Source organism: Anguilla rostrata, chromosome 13 (assembly GCF_018555375.3).
Source record: "Anguilla rostrata isolate EN2019 chromosome 13, ASM1855537v3, whole genome shotgun sequence".
In the NCBI taxonomy this organism is placed as follows: domain Eukaryota; kingdom Metazoa; phylum Chordata; class Actinopteri; order Anguilliformes; family Anguillidae; genus Anguilla; species Anguilla rostrata.
Genome location: NC_057945.1, coordinates 32,535,357 through 32,553,144, shown reverse-complemented (window position 1 = coordinate 32,553,144; position 17,788 = coordinate 32,535,357). Strand labels below are relative to the sequence as shown.

Genomic DNA, 17,788 nt, shown 5'->3' with positions numbered 1-17,788 from the left:
GGGATGGACTTACCAGTTATTGGCCGTTACAAATTGGGGAAGAAATTACAATTAAAACTGGGATAAAACGCTTTCCAACAAAATAAATATTCTCTTTTTTTTTAAAAAACCATCATGCGTGTATGTGTGTGAGTGTGCGTGCCTGCATGCTCATGCGTGTACGTTTGTGTGGGTGTGTGTGTGTGCGCGTGCATGCTTGCGTGTGTGTGTATGTGTGTGTGTGTTTATATTTGTGCGTGCGTGTACGTAAGTGTGCGTGCGTGTATGTGTGTGCGTGTGCGCATGTGTGTATGTTTGTCTGTGCGTGTGCATGCTTGCGTGTGCGTGCGTGCGTGCGTGTGTGTGTGTGTGTACGTGCATGCGTGTGTGTGTGTGTCTGCCCCCTTTCTGAGCGCCTGGGCGCCCGTGAGTGCGTCTGAGTGCGTCTGAATGCCCTGGCAGCGCTGGGCTGGCACTCGGCTCTGTCCCGGGTTGCCCGCTCGTGTGGAGATGAAAGGCGTGCGGCCCTGCGGTGTGACTCAGAGCGGCTCGCTCGCGCAGATAAGCGGGAGCACTCAGCACTTTGTGCGCTCTCGTTTATTACACTACGATTTATTCTCTGGGGGGGGGGGCGGGGGGGGGAATCTGGCCCTTGTGTCCTGTGATAAGATTCCCTTATCAAAACGATAGAGGGCTAAAAGCAAACCATTATACAGAGGCTGTGTATAATAACGAAAAGCGTGAGTCATGGCCCCTGTATGGCAGGCATTGTGTTCACTGTGGCATCCAAACAAAGATAGAAATGTGGGAACAGGTAGATTTATCTTTGTGAAAATTTCCTGTATTGTGAAAATGGCGACCACAAACTTGTAAGGACAGCGAAGTAAAATACTTTGAATGCAGTTCATATGTAAAATTAGGCATAGGCTGTTGGGCCATAGGGATGGGGGGGGGGGGGGGGGGGGGGGGGGGGAAGGTTGGATGTCCATGACGTGAGGTTGAAATGACACAGTGCTAGTCTGTCCTGTCTGTCTGCTTGTTCTCTCATCTCTATCTCTCCCATGCCCACTAGTTTAACACACTATGCAGCCCGACAGAGCCTGTTTTCAGTGGACCTTGCTGTCACACAGAGCAAGGGCTTTGAGCTCAAATCACCGCAGTGCATTGCCAGCCAGAACAGCGGAAGCAGGGGAAGCTGAACGTACGCGTGGGCCCATCGAGCTGAGGGACAGTCCTGCCGCAGTACCTGCCCTCTGTCTCTTTTCACGCAGTCACAAGGCAGTCTGCCATAGCTGCTCATTACAGTGATCTAAATCCACTGCTTGGCCCCTTCTTTATCATTACGATGCGATATAATAATCTGTGAAGATTGCGGTTTTCTTCGTTTCGGGAGTGAAGCAACCTGCTAGTTCCTCTCTGTAAGGGGCATCTGCTCAGCGTAACGGTTTGGCAAACGGACGAGGCCACCGGCAGGCTGGAATGCTTGGCTGGGTGCCACTGATGTGCCCTTGAGAAATTTGGTAATGTGCCACAGCCCCAGTCCTGACCTTCCTCATGCAGACTGAGGCTGGGAGTCCTGGGGGGGTGATAATTGACCCAGGGTGTCACCCAGGAAGGGAGGATACACCCCCCCCCCCACCCCCTCTGATTTTGCCTTAGCAACCCCCTCTGGTTACTTGGGCACCTGTGGTCTCCCTGAACCAGTTACATAAGATGCACAGCCCTCCAGCATAATGTATCTGCAGCTTGTCTGTACGGCACAGTGAAATGAAGCTTGGCTTCTCTGGGATCCAGGTGGTGGACGGTCCCACAGACTGAAGAAAAAATATGAACGAAGTGACTGTTACGTCACCCAGTGACGCTCGTGAAAAGCATTTTTAAGCCGCGGAAGTGCAATTTTCGTGCTGCCATTTTGTACAGATTGGAGCCAGAGACTGTAAAGTAGGGAGAAGGGGGGACCCTTATATGGTCATCAAGTCTGGGCCGGGTCTGGGCACAATGTGATTGACAGTCCGTTCCCTTTATTAAGCGCATGAGATACCGGTGCTCGAATGGCATGCAGTGACGAGGCAGTGACACAAACTTCTTGATTGGTCCACAAAATATTAAAACGTTTTCCAAATGACAGAATAACTTAAATTATCTCATGGAGAGACATTAGACTAAGAAAAACACATAATGCGACTACGTATTGACTTTGTATTTTGTACTGTATTTATACCATTGACTTGAAATGGGCGGCTGAAAGGCTTGGTTGGCTGGAGCCAACCACACTGACAGCATCGTCTCTCAACAAGACCAGGAAGTGAGCTTCAGAAAACAAAGCCCAGTCTTGGCTACTTGGTTGGCTGACTCCACCAGGCGGGCTACAGACCTTAAGTGTCCGATATCAGGAGTGAGACTCATGCATGGGTGGCCAATCTCAGGCTCTTACGCTGAGCTCCGTAAATCTCACACAATGAAATGAATGTCCATGCTGGCTTTCCTGTGTCTTAGTTGGCACATTCTTAAAAGGAAAGCAGGTGAAGATGGTATACTTGTCAACAGAAATCTTTCATATAACCCCCCACCCCCTCTCAGTTAAGAATTCCTCTGGACAACCTCCCCTTCCCCCAACCCCCCCCCCCCCCCCCCCTCCACCCTAAACATTTTTTCTGTCTCACACATTTCATCTCTCAGCTTTAATAACACACTTTAATAACAGTTCTTGTTATAAACAAGCTCGGGGAGCTGTAGGTCCTAGGGGGGAAAAATCATTTGGGTTGCAAAAGAGAAATTCAGCTAGTTTGAATTTGTCTTGTCAGCTCATTCCACGCTGGGAGCGGGAGAATAGAAATGGTTAGAAGGGTTAGAAATTGGAGACTGAAGATATGGGATAGATAATCTTTTATCTCAAGGGGACAAGAGGGAGTGTAGGCCAAAATGGTGAATGCAAGCAGCGACATGGAGCCGGTGAAGGGGTCAGAGCAGTGGATCGGAGCACTGTGGGTTATTTAAGGGGTACCTGGAGAGGGTCTGGAGAACAAGGGGGAAGGTCAACAACCGCATTCTTGGTGGAAAATGACCAAACCCAAATTATCCAAGTCAGATGAATAATCGTTTCGGTAAATACCAAACCCACATTTATCCAATTCAGACGAACAATCGTTTTGGTGAGTACCAAACCCACATTATCCAAATGAAACGAATAATCATTTTGGGGAAAATTGCCCAATAGACTTTAATTTTTGTAGCTTGCTAGCTGCCACCATTAGCATGCCTGTGTTGTAGCGTTCCTTCTGACGGACGAGTTTCTCCAAGTGGCTCTCTCTGTCTCCTCCCATGTCTTCGGAGGCAATTTCGGTGGAATGACAAGCACCCAGCTATTTGGGGAATGTGCAGTGCCTGTGTGTGTCAGAGGAGGTCTGTCCTGGGGGGGCGGGAGGGTGGGCAGTGAAAATGAACTTGCTGCTCCCCGCATTTTGAAAGTGGCCTCCCCCTTCCAGTCAACGTACCTTCAGCTGCGGTACGCTACTGATGGCGATACAGTACACCTTCACGCACCAAATTCCAATCTAATGAACTCTCTTAATCCCTAGTGTCTTTTTACAGTACTGAAAACCAAATCTGTTTTCTGTCTCTAAAGTGGTATTTTTAAAATGCTTTCTGGAATGTAAGAGGCTTGTCCCTTGGTATACCATTAACATAAACAACCCTGATTTACACCCCCTACCCCTCCCCCCCCCCATAGCTTCTGCGCTTCACTTTAAAATTTCAAATGAGTTTACATCGACTTCAAAGTATGCACCCTTAAGTTATTCTGACTTAAGCCTCCTTTTTACCTCTCCCCACCACTTATTTCTCTCTCCTTTCTTCTTCTTCTCCCTTCTTTCTTTCTTTCCTTCTTTCTGGCTCCCTCTGCTCTCTCTCTCTCTCCCTCCTTCCACCCTCCCTCCCTCCCTCCCTCCCTCCCTCCCTCCCTCTCTCTCTCTCTCTGTTTCTGTGTGAACGCTTGACAGGACCGAGAAAGCCGTGCCCTGCAGGAATGTATGCTAATCTCTTACCTGCCCGTGCTGCCTGCACACCTGCCCAGGTGTGCAGTGGAGCTGGCTCCGGCGGCTCCCAGGCCTGAGCGCGGCTCGGTTTCACGATGCCAGGGCTGTGGCTACCCGGAATTCCCGCCTGAATTATGGAGACGGCAAAGCATTTTTTGACCTTTTGAATATGAATATGCTTCCCCTCTGTTCCACCTGACCATCAGAATGCGGCAAGCGCTGCTTCGGCGAAACGTTCGTTAAGTTGGAAGCGTGCCGAGCTTCACAGTTGTTGTGCTTTATATTTATGTGGCTCATAAATGTACGCGATTTATCTCTGCTGACACTGAAGCATTTTTCTTTTTTTTTTTGCAATACTCATCTCAAATTGAACTTCTCTCCCCTTGGAGAAGAGGGAGTTGCTAATTGTGCTGCTTGTTTCACGTGTACAGATGAAAGGGAGGGTTTCTGGTTTTGTATTGTTTGACTGATTGTTGAACTAAACCCTTGGTAGAAAGGAAATGTTACAGTTAGGGGATTTGGTTTGAGCTTCTTAATCCTGCCGTAAAATGGTGAATGACACTCCCCGATGATGCTCCTTGTTACCGCCATGCTCTTATTTATTTTGGGGAAAAAAAAAAAAAAACAGACCTGGGTAAGATACGTACTTGTTTTGGATTCAAATACTTTTCTGTGCTCTGTTGATCTTGCCTGGTGTAATTGAGCCTGCCAGTATGACCAGAAGGCAGGGTTTGCTCTTTTTGAAAGTATTTAATTAGTTCCAATACACCAGACAAGATCAGTCAAGAGTAGAAAAGTAGTTGAATCCAAAACAAATACATATTTGACCCAGGTCGGGTAAAAAAGAAAGATTGCTTCCTTAAAGTATCTGGGTTGATTGACTTGTCTTGCTGGTGTTCAACTTCTACCCCTCCAAAACTGTCAGGTGGTCTCACCTTCTTTTTACATTTGGGGGCACACAATTCCGCGGGCATCCAAACAATACAGTCCCAGTACTGTAACGTGTTCAGAGGCTACAGACATAATCGTGCCATAAGGATTTTATTACATAGACCCGCCCTTACAAAACTATTCAAAGTAACGGGTTAATTTGCATGTCGGGTTTTGGGCCTTGCTGTGAGTCGTTAGGGGCAGAAGAAGGCTAGGTTTAGTTGGGCAGGTTGTTTTTCAAAGCTGATAGGAAACATTCAAGTCCAGGCTTTGTTTATTTTTTCTTTTTTTTTTACCTAACCTGGTCAGTTTCGGGGAGTGCTCTGTCTCGGATCACATTTCAAAACAAGTGCCTGCGACCGGCTTGTCTTTACTTGTCCATGTAGTAGAGGGTAAATGTTTTTTTTTTTTTTTTTTTTGTAAATAGGCTCTGCTTTTTCTCCATCCAAAATGGTGAGAGAGAAAGAAAACAGGGACTTAATGGATAATTGATGAATCTGCAGAATGTGGAAAGTAGGTCAGCTACTTACAGTGTACGGAGAGTTAAGAATTCGGTTCCAGATTTTTTGTCCTTCAGCAAAGCTTTGAGAAGCTCAGTGTATACACTTCACAGAATACCATCAAGCAATTACATTTTTAAGTATTTGTTCATTGCGTACTTTGGGTTGATATTGAGGGCTGTAATTATAGCTGGTGTCATTAGGTAATTAGATCTTTGTCTATTAATACTGCATATACTGTACATACATATAAGCAGGTGCTCAGTACTTATTCTTAATGGAGGTAGGGTGTTGTTTCTGGCTGTGCGGACGATGGATTTTATCTTCTGGTGTGTTGTATCTGGTCTCTGTTCATTCTAAGTGTGTTGGGAGAAGAGGAGAAGATTGTTCCAGTGCGATGTGAAGGGGGAAGCGACCACTGCAGTTGCTTTTGCGTTTGCCTGTGAGATGCTGCGTTGTCATTCCAAGGCCTATGGTTCTTAGTTTAGTGGCATTATTCTCAAATAGACTGACGGTGCTTCTTCACAGTGCCTTCGCAAGCCATTTGTCTGGCCTTCATTTACTAATACATAATTATTACGTGATTATAATTATTACATAAGATCTATCTGTCTTCCTCTATTTCGTTTTGTCTCGGTTGGCCAAGAATGAAATTGTATCTTGAAATAAGTTGTCAGATTTTTTAAATTTTTTTAAATGGCTTCCTGTTTTTATCCCCGGTTAGGAATTTTAAGTCTGTCTCTGAAGTTGCTGTAGTGTCACTCAAACAAGTCAGAGGATTGGAAACAAAGTGCACGCACTCAGCAGACCACACAGAAATGCTGAAGAGCTGGTGCGGTTTGGAGGAGAGACTCACTGATCTCTCACTGATGACAGCTAGTAGCCAGGCGTGCCATTTGGGGGGGTGAGTTTAATTAGCAGTAAGTGCCCTGAAGATCCTGGCCTTGTTCAACCGCTATCAGGATATGACAAGTTGTGTCCCACATTTCTGGACCTCCTGTGAAAAGCAGCTGAAGACATAACCCAGGCTCCATTGTGCAATACCAAGGTTATAAGGTCGAAACAGCGGCTGTGGAGAGCACTTATACCTACCCGTCCCATTGAGCGCCCAAGTGCCGTCAGTTTAAACCAGTGTGGCCATTTTGGATCAACAACCCTGTGACACCCAACCGCTGATATTATTGATTTCAAAGGGATGTTTTCCCATCGGTCGTGTTCAGACAGGGAGCCGTGCTGGGAAGCCGGGATACGGTGTGATACACACTGAGTCATATTCTAAAATGATTTTTAGTCTCGACTTGTTGCGTCTGTTCTCGCGTTCCTTTTCTGAGGCGTTCACCTGGCTCAAATGTCTTTGCGTGGCTGTGTGTCCAACGAGCCCCCTTCAGCCTTTTTTTCTTTAAGTCTTTGACAGGCTGTGCTGTGGTCCCGGAGTTGTCAGGAGAGGAAGGCCTCAGGCTGAGGGAGTTGTGTAAACACGGGCAGGCCGCCGTTCTCGGGTGACGGAGCCACACGCAGATAAAGACGCCGAGGCCACGCTCGATTGGCGCGTTGCGGTCTGTCCGTGCGTGTCTGGAGCTCTCGGGATGGAGCATCTTCTTATTACTGAGAAGAACGACGTCACAGGGATGGCGGATCCGTATGGGATGCCGGATAATTGATGTAATTATCCGATCCCTATGCTATGACATGAAAACAGCGCAATAATAAAGTTTGTTTTCCCTCCAAATTTGTGTTGGCACACACATTCCTTTCTGCGCCTTTGTGGCAGTGTTGAGGGCGAATCGCTCCCCGGTGCTTCCTCACGCGTGTGTGGAAGAACGGAGGAATAGGCAGACATGCGACAGAGCAGAAATTCCTCAACCAGAACTCGGGCATTCAGATTAACCAATTTTTCTATCAATTCAATTCCATTTTATTTGTATAGTTTTAAAAAAAAGAAATTATTATTATTATTTTTAACAGAGCTACTGTATCAAAGACACTTTGATGAGAAAAGCCAGGCATCAACAGTGCGAAACAGTGCGAAATTAATGTTTAAATTGGCCTTGGTTGTGCTTTGTTTATAAGGTTGCCTAACCTGGGTTTTTTTTATTTTTAAATTTATTTTAATTTAAAATCAGGTAAGTTCCAAAACTGAGCCATTACAAATGCAAAGTACATTCTGTTAACCTGACTTAGCATACATGTCTCTGTAGTGGTTACGGATCATCAAGGATGACAGTTACCGGTGCATGCTAAGCGTAGCTTACTTGCCATTATGGAAGAAAGTTATGAGGTTAGAACAGGACGTGACAGTGCTGATGATGAATTGGACATCCAGATCATGAGCCCAGCTAATTTACTGTAAAAATTTGGATTTTGGGGTGAGGTTCAGTATTCTCATTCCTGCTTACTTCAGCATTGGCTCCTGTGTTATTATCACCTTCGCATTTTTGAGTCCTCTCGCGAGGCTGTGCTTCTGTGCAACGTGTCCTCGGGGTTCCAAAGCTCTCCCGTCAGACGTATCTGCAGTCTGCATGCAGCGGTGTCTGCTCCAATTGGGCTGTTATTCTTATTTCGAGAAATTACCTCCCGAGATGTCAGCAGTTGAGATGTTATGAGGAGAAATGCTGAATCGGCTGTCAGGTCTGGTTTTATGGTCTAGTTCAGCGGAGGAAAGTACACTTCAGCCTCCAGCTTCATATCTACTGGCAGATCATGAGCTCCGCTCAATAAATCCACACTCCAGTTTGCCCGATCTGGGCTATTTGTGCCACAGGCTAATCACAGTCCTACTGTTTTATGTGTGTATTTCTGAGGATATTTACTGCTAATTACTTTTAATAATGTTTGTTAAGCAGGTTTAGGGGCATTGTAGTCAAGTGCATGGTATTGTTTCTCGAAAAAATCCCAAAGGAAGGCTCGAGATCTGTCTCAGGCAACGATTGCCTCTAATGACCTATGTTTAAAGTAATCCATCCACCAGGATGTTTTTGCTGCGGATTTTGTAAGATCTTCTGTAGCGCTCGTTCCCATGACAGCAGTACTCCCCCCGTCCCACGCGAGAAAGCTCCCGATTGCACTGTAGCTAGGAACGGAGGGCACAGTGTGAGCGTTGGGGAAATCAGAGCGCTGATGCGATCTGTCTCCGTTTAACGAGCAGAACCGCTCAGCGGCGTGTGTAACTCTGTGGTCTGATGGCCATTTGTCTGTATATTCCTGTGTAAGGTGGGAGAAGTCAGAGATTTTTACAGAGTAAAACGCTGGTAGAGAGCAGAAATGAGGACATTAAGGCCATGAATGGTTTTAGGGTTGACATTTTTATCAAACTGCAATGTGAAAGCTATGCTATGGACAGAGTGGTATCGCGGTCAGATTGAATTCTCCTCCAGCACAGTCCTCACCTTGTAAAAAGGTTGAGGGATGCACGATATAGACAGGAGAGATGAATGTACCCAGTGCATGCACGTGGGCAGGCTGTTTGATTGGATGACTCCCACGTGGTTGCCGGGAAGTGATCTGTTGAACAGTCAGTGATGTCATTCTCACGTTGATGCTTGCGTTGCGTGCATGGCCAGTCTTGCACCAGCACAGCATGCACTCATCAATGTAGTGGATGAGTCTTTTGCAGTGACTGCAACTGACACCAGTGCAAGCCAGTTTTTCTTTCTTTTACTACCAGAGTAAAGAGTAAACTGTTTACTTTTTATGGGCAATGGGAGATTTTAGGTTAGGGGAAAAATTTGCATTTTGTTTGACTGATGATTGACACTTTTCATCTTATATATATATAGGGCTGTAAAAATGGAAAATAATTGTGTATCTAAAATGAATGATGCTAGTGATATAAGGACTGCCATGTTCCATGCTGAAGAATATCGTACAAAAACATTCTGTATATGAAAGTAGCCACATTGCAGATACACTGGGAGCTCAGATTAGTTTGTTTTCTTTCAGAGAGTAAGAGGGCTGTCTGTAACTGAACAGTTTTTACCCTGATATGAACTTATGGAAGGAGGAGACTTTCATAATAGGCTTATTTATATGCTCCTGTACCCTTTTATCCAGGGTGACATCCATAGTTTTTTTTTAAATATTTAATAAATTTTCATAGTTTGGTTGAGGTACTTCAAGTTAAATACTTCACCCCAGGGTGTAACCGTGGCTGCCCCACCCAGCAGTGTTGTATTTTAACCTTTGAACCTTTTAACCGTTAAAATGCTGGCTGCCTGAACATTATCCCATTGTGTTACTCAGCACAAGCGGGCAAGTTTGTCATGACTTTACGGAACGAGAAACTGTGATTGTTTGTATTCACACACCCGTGGTACACACCTCCTATACACAGACAGTGCAGCATCGATAGGTTTTTGAATTTTAGTCATGGTGCATTACTGAGAGGCACCTTACACAACAAGGGGAAAGCACAGAAAAAAAGCATTATTTAACACAGGACTGTGGTAGACTATGGTTCTCTGGTCTGCTGACACTTAACAGATTAGCTGCACATTCTGTTTACACAGGTAGTTTGAATGGTACGGTTTAACACTGAGGGTGGCAGTGTAGCACTGTGGTTGAAGAATGGGCCTTGGATAGTTAGTCAGAGGTTTCACAGGTGGATGTATCCTACTTTCAATCTCAGTTTATTCAGAAAAATACTCAACTGTGTAATTTCTGCAATGTACAAAAAATATTCATTGTGTGGGTCTGACTGGATGGTGCATCTGCTTAGCAAACCTGACATTGAAATTTAATTCATTCATTAATCTTCAACATCAAGGCCTTGAATTCCTGAAATCTAGAAACATCAGAGACTGTTATTTTTATATTTGAACAACAATGAATTGTATTTTAATTTCTGAAAGCTTTATGTGTATTAAATATAATTCAGGTGTGGGGGTACAGTAGTCAATAAGGATAAAATCACAGTCAGTAATGTGTATTAAATTATTTGAGTGAGCAGAGTGTAATTACTACCCTTCCTTCATTTCCCATGATTCCCTGGGTACCAAACTTGCTTGTGTATGGACAACTGAAAATATTGTGTGTTCAGAAGACGAAGTTTCAGTTTTCAAGCATGTTGCTGTTAAGCCGTATGGCAGCATGGCAGCTTAGAGGCAGTTGATGTCTGGTTCTCCTGTGGCAAATCAGGAATGGATTTGGGTCTAACTACAGAAACTCAATGAAACTACAGTCATTTGGAACGTGTGTGTGATCTGCTGTCGTATTAGACAGGCATGACGTAGACTGAACATGACTTGTGCAATGTAGGAAATGCATATGAAACTGGGAGAATCTGCTCCTGGCCTTGGACTAAGGTGTACCTGCAGAGATTACAGCAGTGAAGAACGCTTTGGGTACACTGAAGAGCAGCTGAATTCAGGCTGGTGTAAACATGGCCTAAAGTGCTCTCAGTAAAGTCAGTTAGGCACGCTAGTTACAAGAAGCAGTAGAGTGGATAGTGATTGCTGGGGCTGTAAGTTGATTGTGTTATTTGAAGAGTTATTTGAAGTGAGATATGATGACAGCTTAGATATTCAAATTTGGCAGTGAACTGAGAATTTTCTCATGAATCAGACTGCTGATGAATTTTTTTTGATGAATCAGACTGCTGATATTCAGGTCTATATTTGAGGTAAACATTCCCCCGGCAAATTTGAGACTGAGAAGATTGATTTTTTTTCTTTTTGATTAATGTGCCCTACATTGGACTGCATGTACGAAAAAAAAGAATAAAATGTTATGAAAATGATTTTTGCGTGGATTATGGGATCAGGGAAAAAGTCTTTCTGTCCTCTTTTCTCTTTCCTGATTGCCCCAGCTGTCTCCTCCACTGTAGCTCCAGTATAAAGAGACCTTTGTTTAGGGCAGGGAACAGGTAATCATTTGTGTCTGAGCCTGTGTGCGTTCCTGCCGGTATGTGCCCTGGTGTGTGTGTGTGTGTGTTTGTGTGTGTGTGTGTACGTGTACGTGTGTGCGTGCGTATGTGTGTGTGCGTGTGTGTTTGTGTATGTGTGTGTGTGTATGTGCATGTGTGTGTCTGTGTGTAAGTGTGTACAGTTTAAGAGTGCGTGTAATAGTGTGTGTCAACAGTGCGTAGTAAGTGGGGGGCACTATTATAACCAATGAGGGTTGTGCATGTTTTAACTTATAAATCCTGTGTTTTTGCCCGTGAATCCCATATCCTGTGTATTTGTGTTCTTTCAGGGCCCTTTCAGTATGTTTACGAGCCCCTCTTCGTGGCATTGCACAGATTAAGGGGGGAGGGTGATGGAAGTGGAGTCTGAAAGGATGGACTTTTTGGGGGGGGAGGTGGGGATTACTTGGGTGCATACCGTCTGGGTTCGGGGTTGGTGGTGGTGGTGGTAGGGGGGGAGTGGGGGGTTTACATTTAGATCGAGAGGAAGCGGGACGTTGATTTTTTTTTTTTAGGAAACAAAGGCCACTTGTTTTTCTGTTCTCGAAAAAGGCACGAGGGACTGTTCATTTTATAGAAAGAGGCAGTTGGGGCATGAGAAAGCTCTAAACAAATTTGGAAAAAGAAAAGCTTTAGAGAGAGGGAAATGCACTTTGGGAGTTTTGGAAAGACTTGTAAAAAAACTTAAAAAAATATTTGCATACACCACGCAGAGTGAAACTCAGAAATGCAAGTTAGTTGAGTCAGATACTGACACAGTGACCTTGTGTCCTTTTGTGAGTTTGAAGCCTAAAGCCTGGAACACCAGTACAGAAAACACAGATGGATTGTGGGTAATGGCCCTAAGAAACATAAATCCTGACCAGGGGTGTACTTGTACCTCAGCTTTTAATGATCTATGAACACGGTGTGAAAAATTCTGCTTCTGGTAAATATGACACTGAATATTGTGACACTGTGCGTGTTTTGTCTTCTCGTATAAATATTTGTGCATACTGCTGGACAGCAGGTACCTGAATTCTGACTAAGTGACACTCACTTCCACTTGACCTTTGGCCCTGTAATGATGCTTCAGATTCCAAGACAAGGGTAATCGCTGCACTAATGTCTGGACAGAATAGATCTGCTGCCTAATTAGACTTGACAGCTGACCTAGTTAACAGGTTGTGTTTTGATTGCGCATTTGGGGTTTTTTTTTAAGGGAAAGCGGAAGGCAAGAAAGAACACCCTCTGCTTTGTTGAAGGTTCGATTTTGTGTGCTCCTTTTATCAGTCAGCTTTCCATTCTGGCTTTATTTAAATTAGTTTCACGAGGTCTGAGAAGGTGAGCAAAGTTTTTTTTTTTATCAGTTCCTTTGCCATTTAAAACCAGCAGTCGAGCAAATCATTTGATAAAAAAAAATAAAGGATATTAAAAAAAAAAAAGAACAAAAGGTTCCATAAGGTCACGCACGGAACGTGTGGACGGGGCGGAGGCGTACGTCGACGGGACGGAGGAACCCAGACGGTGGGGTGAGAGAGTAATGGGTCAGGGACTTCCCCCCCAGTGGTTTAAAGGTGCGCGGCGCGCACATGAAAGCCTCCTTTGTGTCTGCTGAGCCTCGTCCCCGGGCCCTGTCCTGGCACGGCGGGGGGGTCGCGCTGCAGGTGAGCCAGAGGGCCATCTGAGGATGAATGGGAGGGGATCAGCACAGGGGCTGAGAGGACCCCGCGCCGCTCCCTCTAATTAGGCCCGGAACGGCAGGGCCGTGCCAGTCCCGCCCCGGCGGGGGCTCGAACCCGGAGCAGCAAGCCGGACCGTCAACAAGCACCTCACCTACAGCACTCTCCTCCACTAAAGACACACCGCATTTCTATGTCACTGCGTATTCATAAATACTAAAGCTCACACAGATATATTACATTAATACACGCACATTAAATTCTAATTCAGCTAGGTGCGCCTTTAGGGTGAGGTGTCATGAGTTTAATTAAAACATACGTATTATTTCATGTATGTACTGTATGCACGTGTGTACGTGTATGTGCATGCATATATGAATCAGCCTAGTGATAATTTTTTGAAATGCCCTAATGCTTAGAATTCCTGCCAATTACTGACAATCTTTTTTTAAAAAGCATATTTTCTTTGATATTCACAACAAACTCGATTTGTTAGTGTTTCAGCGAGAAAACTCTGAGTGTTTGCCAATTTTACTGGCATCTAAAGAGTCAGCGTGTTGAAAATACTGATCTGACTGAGGCCCGGTGTTTATGCACACGTGCGTATGAAATGAGTAAGTGGAACATTGAACAGAATGAACTGGTGCACGATCTTTGTCTGGTCCCTCAGGAGGCTCAGGACCCATCTCTCAGGACACAGATACCCTGACAGTGTGACACAGATCTCCTAGCGCCGCGGTATGCTTTAGCATGGCCGCAAGCGTGAGCCTAGCTTCGCAATTATCTTTCATTTTTCACGGTGCTTTGTTCGGTCGGTATGTTTCCTCATAGAACTCCTGCCGCATTAAGATCGATTTGGAAGATTGCCACGCTTGGGCCTGCGTACGAAGGCTATCATGTTGTCAACATGGGCAGAACGAATGATGGAGTACAAGCCAATAAAGAGTTTAGAATAAAGTCTTAAAATTCAATATTTTAAATTGGTTTAATTTTGTGGACCAGCAGTTTAGTAGACTGAACTGGCATATTTCAGAGAGGTGTGATATGGAAAGTAACAATAGCAAAGGAATGTGAAATTGCTATATGATTCAACTTCTGTTCAAGTTACTAATGTTGATACTTATTTCTTTTGGTGTCACCAAATGTGCCATTTTGTGACACATTACTCATATTTAAATGAGACTTCCCTTTGCTTATGGCAGACATTTTTTGTCCTTTTTTCCAAGCTCCAATGCATCCCGCTCGTCATGCTCCCTGGATATGGATTTCCCCCTCTCCCTGACTTCCAGCCCCACCTCCACGCTCTCCGCTGCCGAGGGGAGGGCCCCAACATGTGGATCCCGGGCTCACCCGAGTCCCAGGCTTTGAGCGAGGCCCGGAAGGACAGGGCCTTTCCGCAACAGCCCCATCACCACGTGGCCGTGTGCAAGCAGGAGACGCTGGCCTTCACTGAGCTGCCGCCGCCCGCCCCCAACGGCCTGGGCCCCTGCCCTTCCCCAAACGGACGCTCTCTGACCCCCCCGCCGGACCCGGGGGAGGGCGCCGGTCTGGGCCCCCGCGCGGCCCTGGATGCACGGAGGGTTCCGGAGCACGGCGAGGGATCGAGCGTCGTCCGCGACCCCAGCGGGACGGAACGCAGCGAGGGATCCAGCGACGTGCCCGTCTTCGCGCAGCCCCGCCCCCCTCTGACGCTCCCTCTCTTCCTCCCCTTGTCCTCGTCCCCAGACAGCAGCCACCATCCTCACTCCCAGAGGTCCTGTTCCCTAGATTTAGGAGTCTGCAGTCCTGCTCCCTGCAGTCCCCAGAGACGCACGTCCTACGGGGACATCAAAGAGAAATCTATCAGTGAGCACCTGCTTGAATACATCGCCTCTTCAACTACCCGTTTTATTTGAATCATTTAAAAAAAATCATAAACCACATAAAAGTTGCTCTGTTATCACTGACCTCAGTACTTCAAAGTAAAGAATCACCAAAATGTTGTGAATGCAGTTCAGCATTGTCTACAGAAACTTACCTGAACTTATGGAGCCAAAAACCATACTGCAAAATAGTGATAAACTGCAAAAAAAAAGGTTAATTTAATCTTACATTTAGACTTAAATTTTGGTCTTATATTTAGACTTAAAATCTTATTTCTATTACTAAATAAGACAAATGCTTTTTTACTCATTTCCAGATGGCCTAACGGGTTAAGACAATTTAACTTGTCAAGCAAAACGTCACTTAAAACAAGCTAATGAAAAGACTTCAAGTCTCATTACAAGATTAAAACACTTGAAAAGACAGTTTAATTTATTACATGAGTGTAATTAATGGTGTTTGTGCGTGTCTGTGTGCGTGTGTGTGCGTGCGTGTCCGTGTGTGTGTTGCAGGGCGTAAGATGCGGGTGTATTCCCCCGAAAGTCTGAGCGATGACTCTCTCAGCAGCCCCAGCCCAGAGTGTGAGTATTTATTTCCGGGGCCCTTTCTGGAAGAAGGCCTAGAGCTGGGGCTGGTCTCCCCCACGCTGCCCCCGGCGCCTTCCCCTACCCCTCCAGCAGGCGGCGCCGGAGACCCCCGGCCCGACGCCCTCCCCGATCTGCCGCCGCCACCCGAGCCAGCCCCGGGAGGCAGGAGCTGGCGGGACGGGTCGGCGTGCGCGGGCGCGGGCGGCCCGACTCCCGAGGCCCCCCCGCCGCCGGGGGGCCTCCACGCCCGTCGTCACGGCGACCAGGAGAGGAGGCGGTTCTCCGCGTCGGAGCTGATCTCGCGACTGCAGCTTTCCCAGCGGAAAAGCTCCTTGGCCCTGAAGCTGGGCAAGTCCCTGTCCGCCCGCGTGGCCTCCAGGGACCGGCAGCCCCCCCGCAGCCACAGCCCCAGCAGTGAGTCTCTGTAGGGGGAGGAGCAGGGCCTGACCAATCAGAAGGCTCCTTGGTCACCCATTTTTACCTATGTGTGTCGTAACGCTCTGAAGTCCGGGAAATGCAAATGTGTGAACCCTTGTTTTGATTTTCTCTCTTCCCATTCGCCCGTGCAAGCTAACATTCTTTTTGACGCAGCAACTAAAATAAATGCTTTTTGTCCTGCCGTGATGATCTGAATATACAGTTTTAGCAAAAAACTGTCATTCTTTAAATTTAAATTCTCACCCTCCCTCTTAATTATTTTATTATTGAGAGATGCGGGAGGTTTACATCTGGCTGGGGTTTTTGCAGGTGCCAGTAATCTGATCAGTTTTTTGTTGGGACCAGTTCAGTAGCCTGGCTAACAATCACACATTAAATGCAGGGAGGATTGGTGGCAGATCTAGTTCTGATATTTATCCCTAGAATATGCATAATTTACATTTTTAACAACATACGTGTTTTTCAGATGCACCAAACATAGGCCTAAATGTTTACAGTGACAATTAGGACTTTCACACTGTGCCTTAATACAGACAGTGTCAAATAATTGTGAAGTGAATCACGTTTTTTATTTCAACATTTGATTTCAGTTCATTTCTCCGTTTATGTTCTTTTACTGTTTTTGTGTAAAATTTGAATACAAAAAACCGGATGCAAGGTTTGAATAGGAGAAACATCTAAATATCTATCTATCTATCTATCTATCTATCTATCTATCTATCTATCTTTATTTTGTATGCTCCCTCTCGCATTCTCTCTCTCTCTCTCTCTCTCTCTTTCTCTCCCCCTCCTTCTCTCTCTCTCTCTGTCTCTCTCTCTCCCCCCCTCCCCCCCTCCCCCCCTCAGACAAATCCAGCTCCAGAGATCGCAGTTCAGGGGGGTCGAGTGACAGCGCCCCCCACAGCCCCATGGGTCCCAGCCCGCCCGCTCTGCTGTCGCCCCCCGCTGACGGTACCACGCCGCTGCACAGGGGGAGCGCCAGGCTCAGGTGAGGGCCGTCGCCGTGGCGACGTCGGCACACCAGGCCGTTGCGTCAGGCGAGGTGGGCAGTGACCCCTGTGTCTCTCTCTCTCCCCTCAGTGCGAGGAAGGACTCCATAGAGGAGCACGCGGGCACCTCAGTGACTCTCAGCAGCAATCGTCTGTCCCGGTTCCTGCCCAGCCGTAAGACCCCCCCAATCTCTCCCGCCTCCACCCACCCTCTCTCACCCAACTTCCTCACATATGCCCCACATCAATCCCCTTTTTTTAAACCCCTCTTCCCTGTGGAGCTCCGTTCAAATGCCTGTGCCACTTTTCATCAGAAAAACATTTTGCCCTGCGGTAATGTTCAGCAATTCAGTGTAAACAGGTGCCAGAAAGAATATTTTGAAATTTTACTCAGTGTTCTTTACATGAAATCACTTCTTTAAGGCAACACTGATTGCGAGGACATCTGGTGCGAGATGAGGAATTATGTAGTCAGACATAAAGCTAAATTTAGTCACACCTACCATAAAAGTATTAAGTAGAATGTTCTTTTTAATAAAAACAGAAAGCATTAGTACTTTGCTCTCCCTCTCATTTTTGTGTGTTGCCTCACCACTGTGATTATAATTTTATTATTCCCTTGCACCTTGTTTCTCGCCCTCGGTTCCTCAGTGATACTGTACCAGGAGTACAGCGATGTGGCCATCAACAGGGAAATCCAGCGGCAGCAGGGGGTGGAGCCGGGGGCTGAAGACGAGAGGCTCGGGAACGGGGAGGCGGGGGAGGCCACGCCCCCCGACAACCTCTCTCCAACCAGCTCCTTCCGCTCGTCGCGGGGCTCCGCCTTCTCGCTGTGGCAGGACATCCCCGACGTGCGCAGCAGCGGCACGCTGGACTCCTTCAGCAACGAGGAGAGGAAACTGCAGGAG

At 46.4% G+C, this 17,788-nt stretch overlaps 1 protein-coding gene across 2 annotated transcripts in view; it reads left to right on the top strand.

Annotated features, from left to right (window-relative positions):
• The window catches only part of LOC135237735 (rho guanine nucleotide exchange factor 19-like), a 28,437-nt gene that overhangs the window by 3,176 nt on the left and 7,473 nt on the right, over positions 1 to 17,788 (top strand). Inside the window, exons 2-6 of one of the 2 annotated variants that reach the window (XM_064305127.1) lie at positions 14,230 to 14,848; positions 15,379 to 15,867; positions 16,738 to 16,879; positions 16,972 to 17,054; positions 17,532 to 17,788. In XM_064305127.1, coding sequence (XP_064161197.1) covers positions 14,251 to 14,848; positions 15,379 to 15,867; positions 16,738 to 16,879; positions 16,972 to 17,054; positions 17,532 to 17,788 — 1,569 coding nt within the window. In that variant the 5' untranslated portion in view covers positions 14,230 to 14,250. The remainder of the gene's footprint in view (positions 1 to 14,229; positions 14,849 to 15,378; positions 15,868 to 16,737; positions 16,880 to 16,971; positions 17,055 to 17,531) is intronic. The other variant, XM_064305128.1, reaches the window with a different exon arrangement.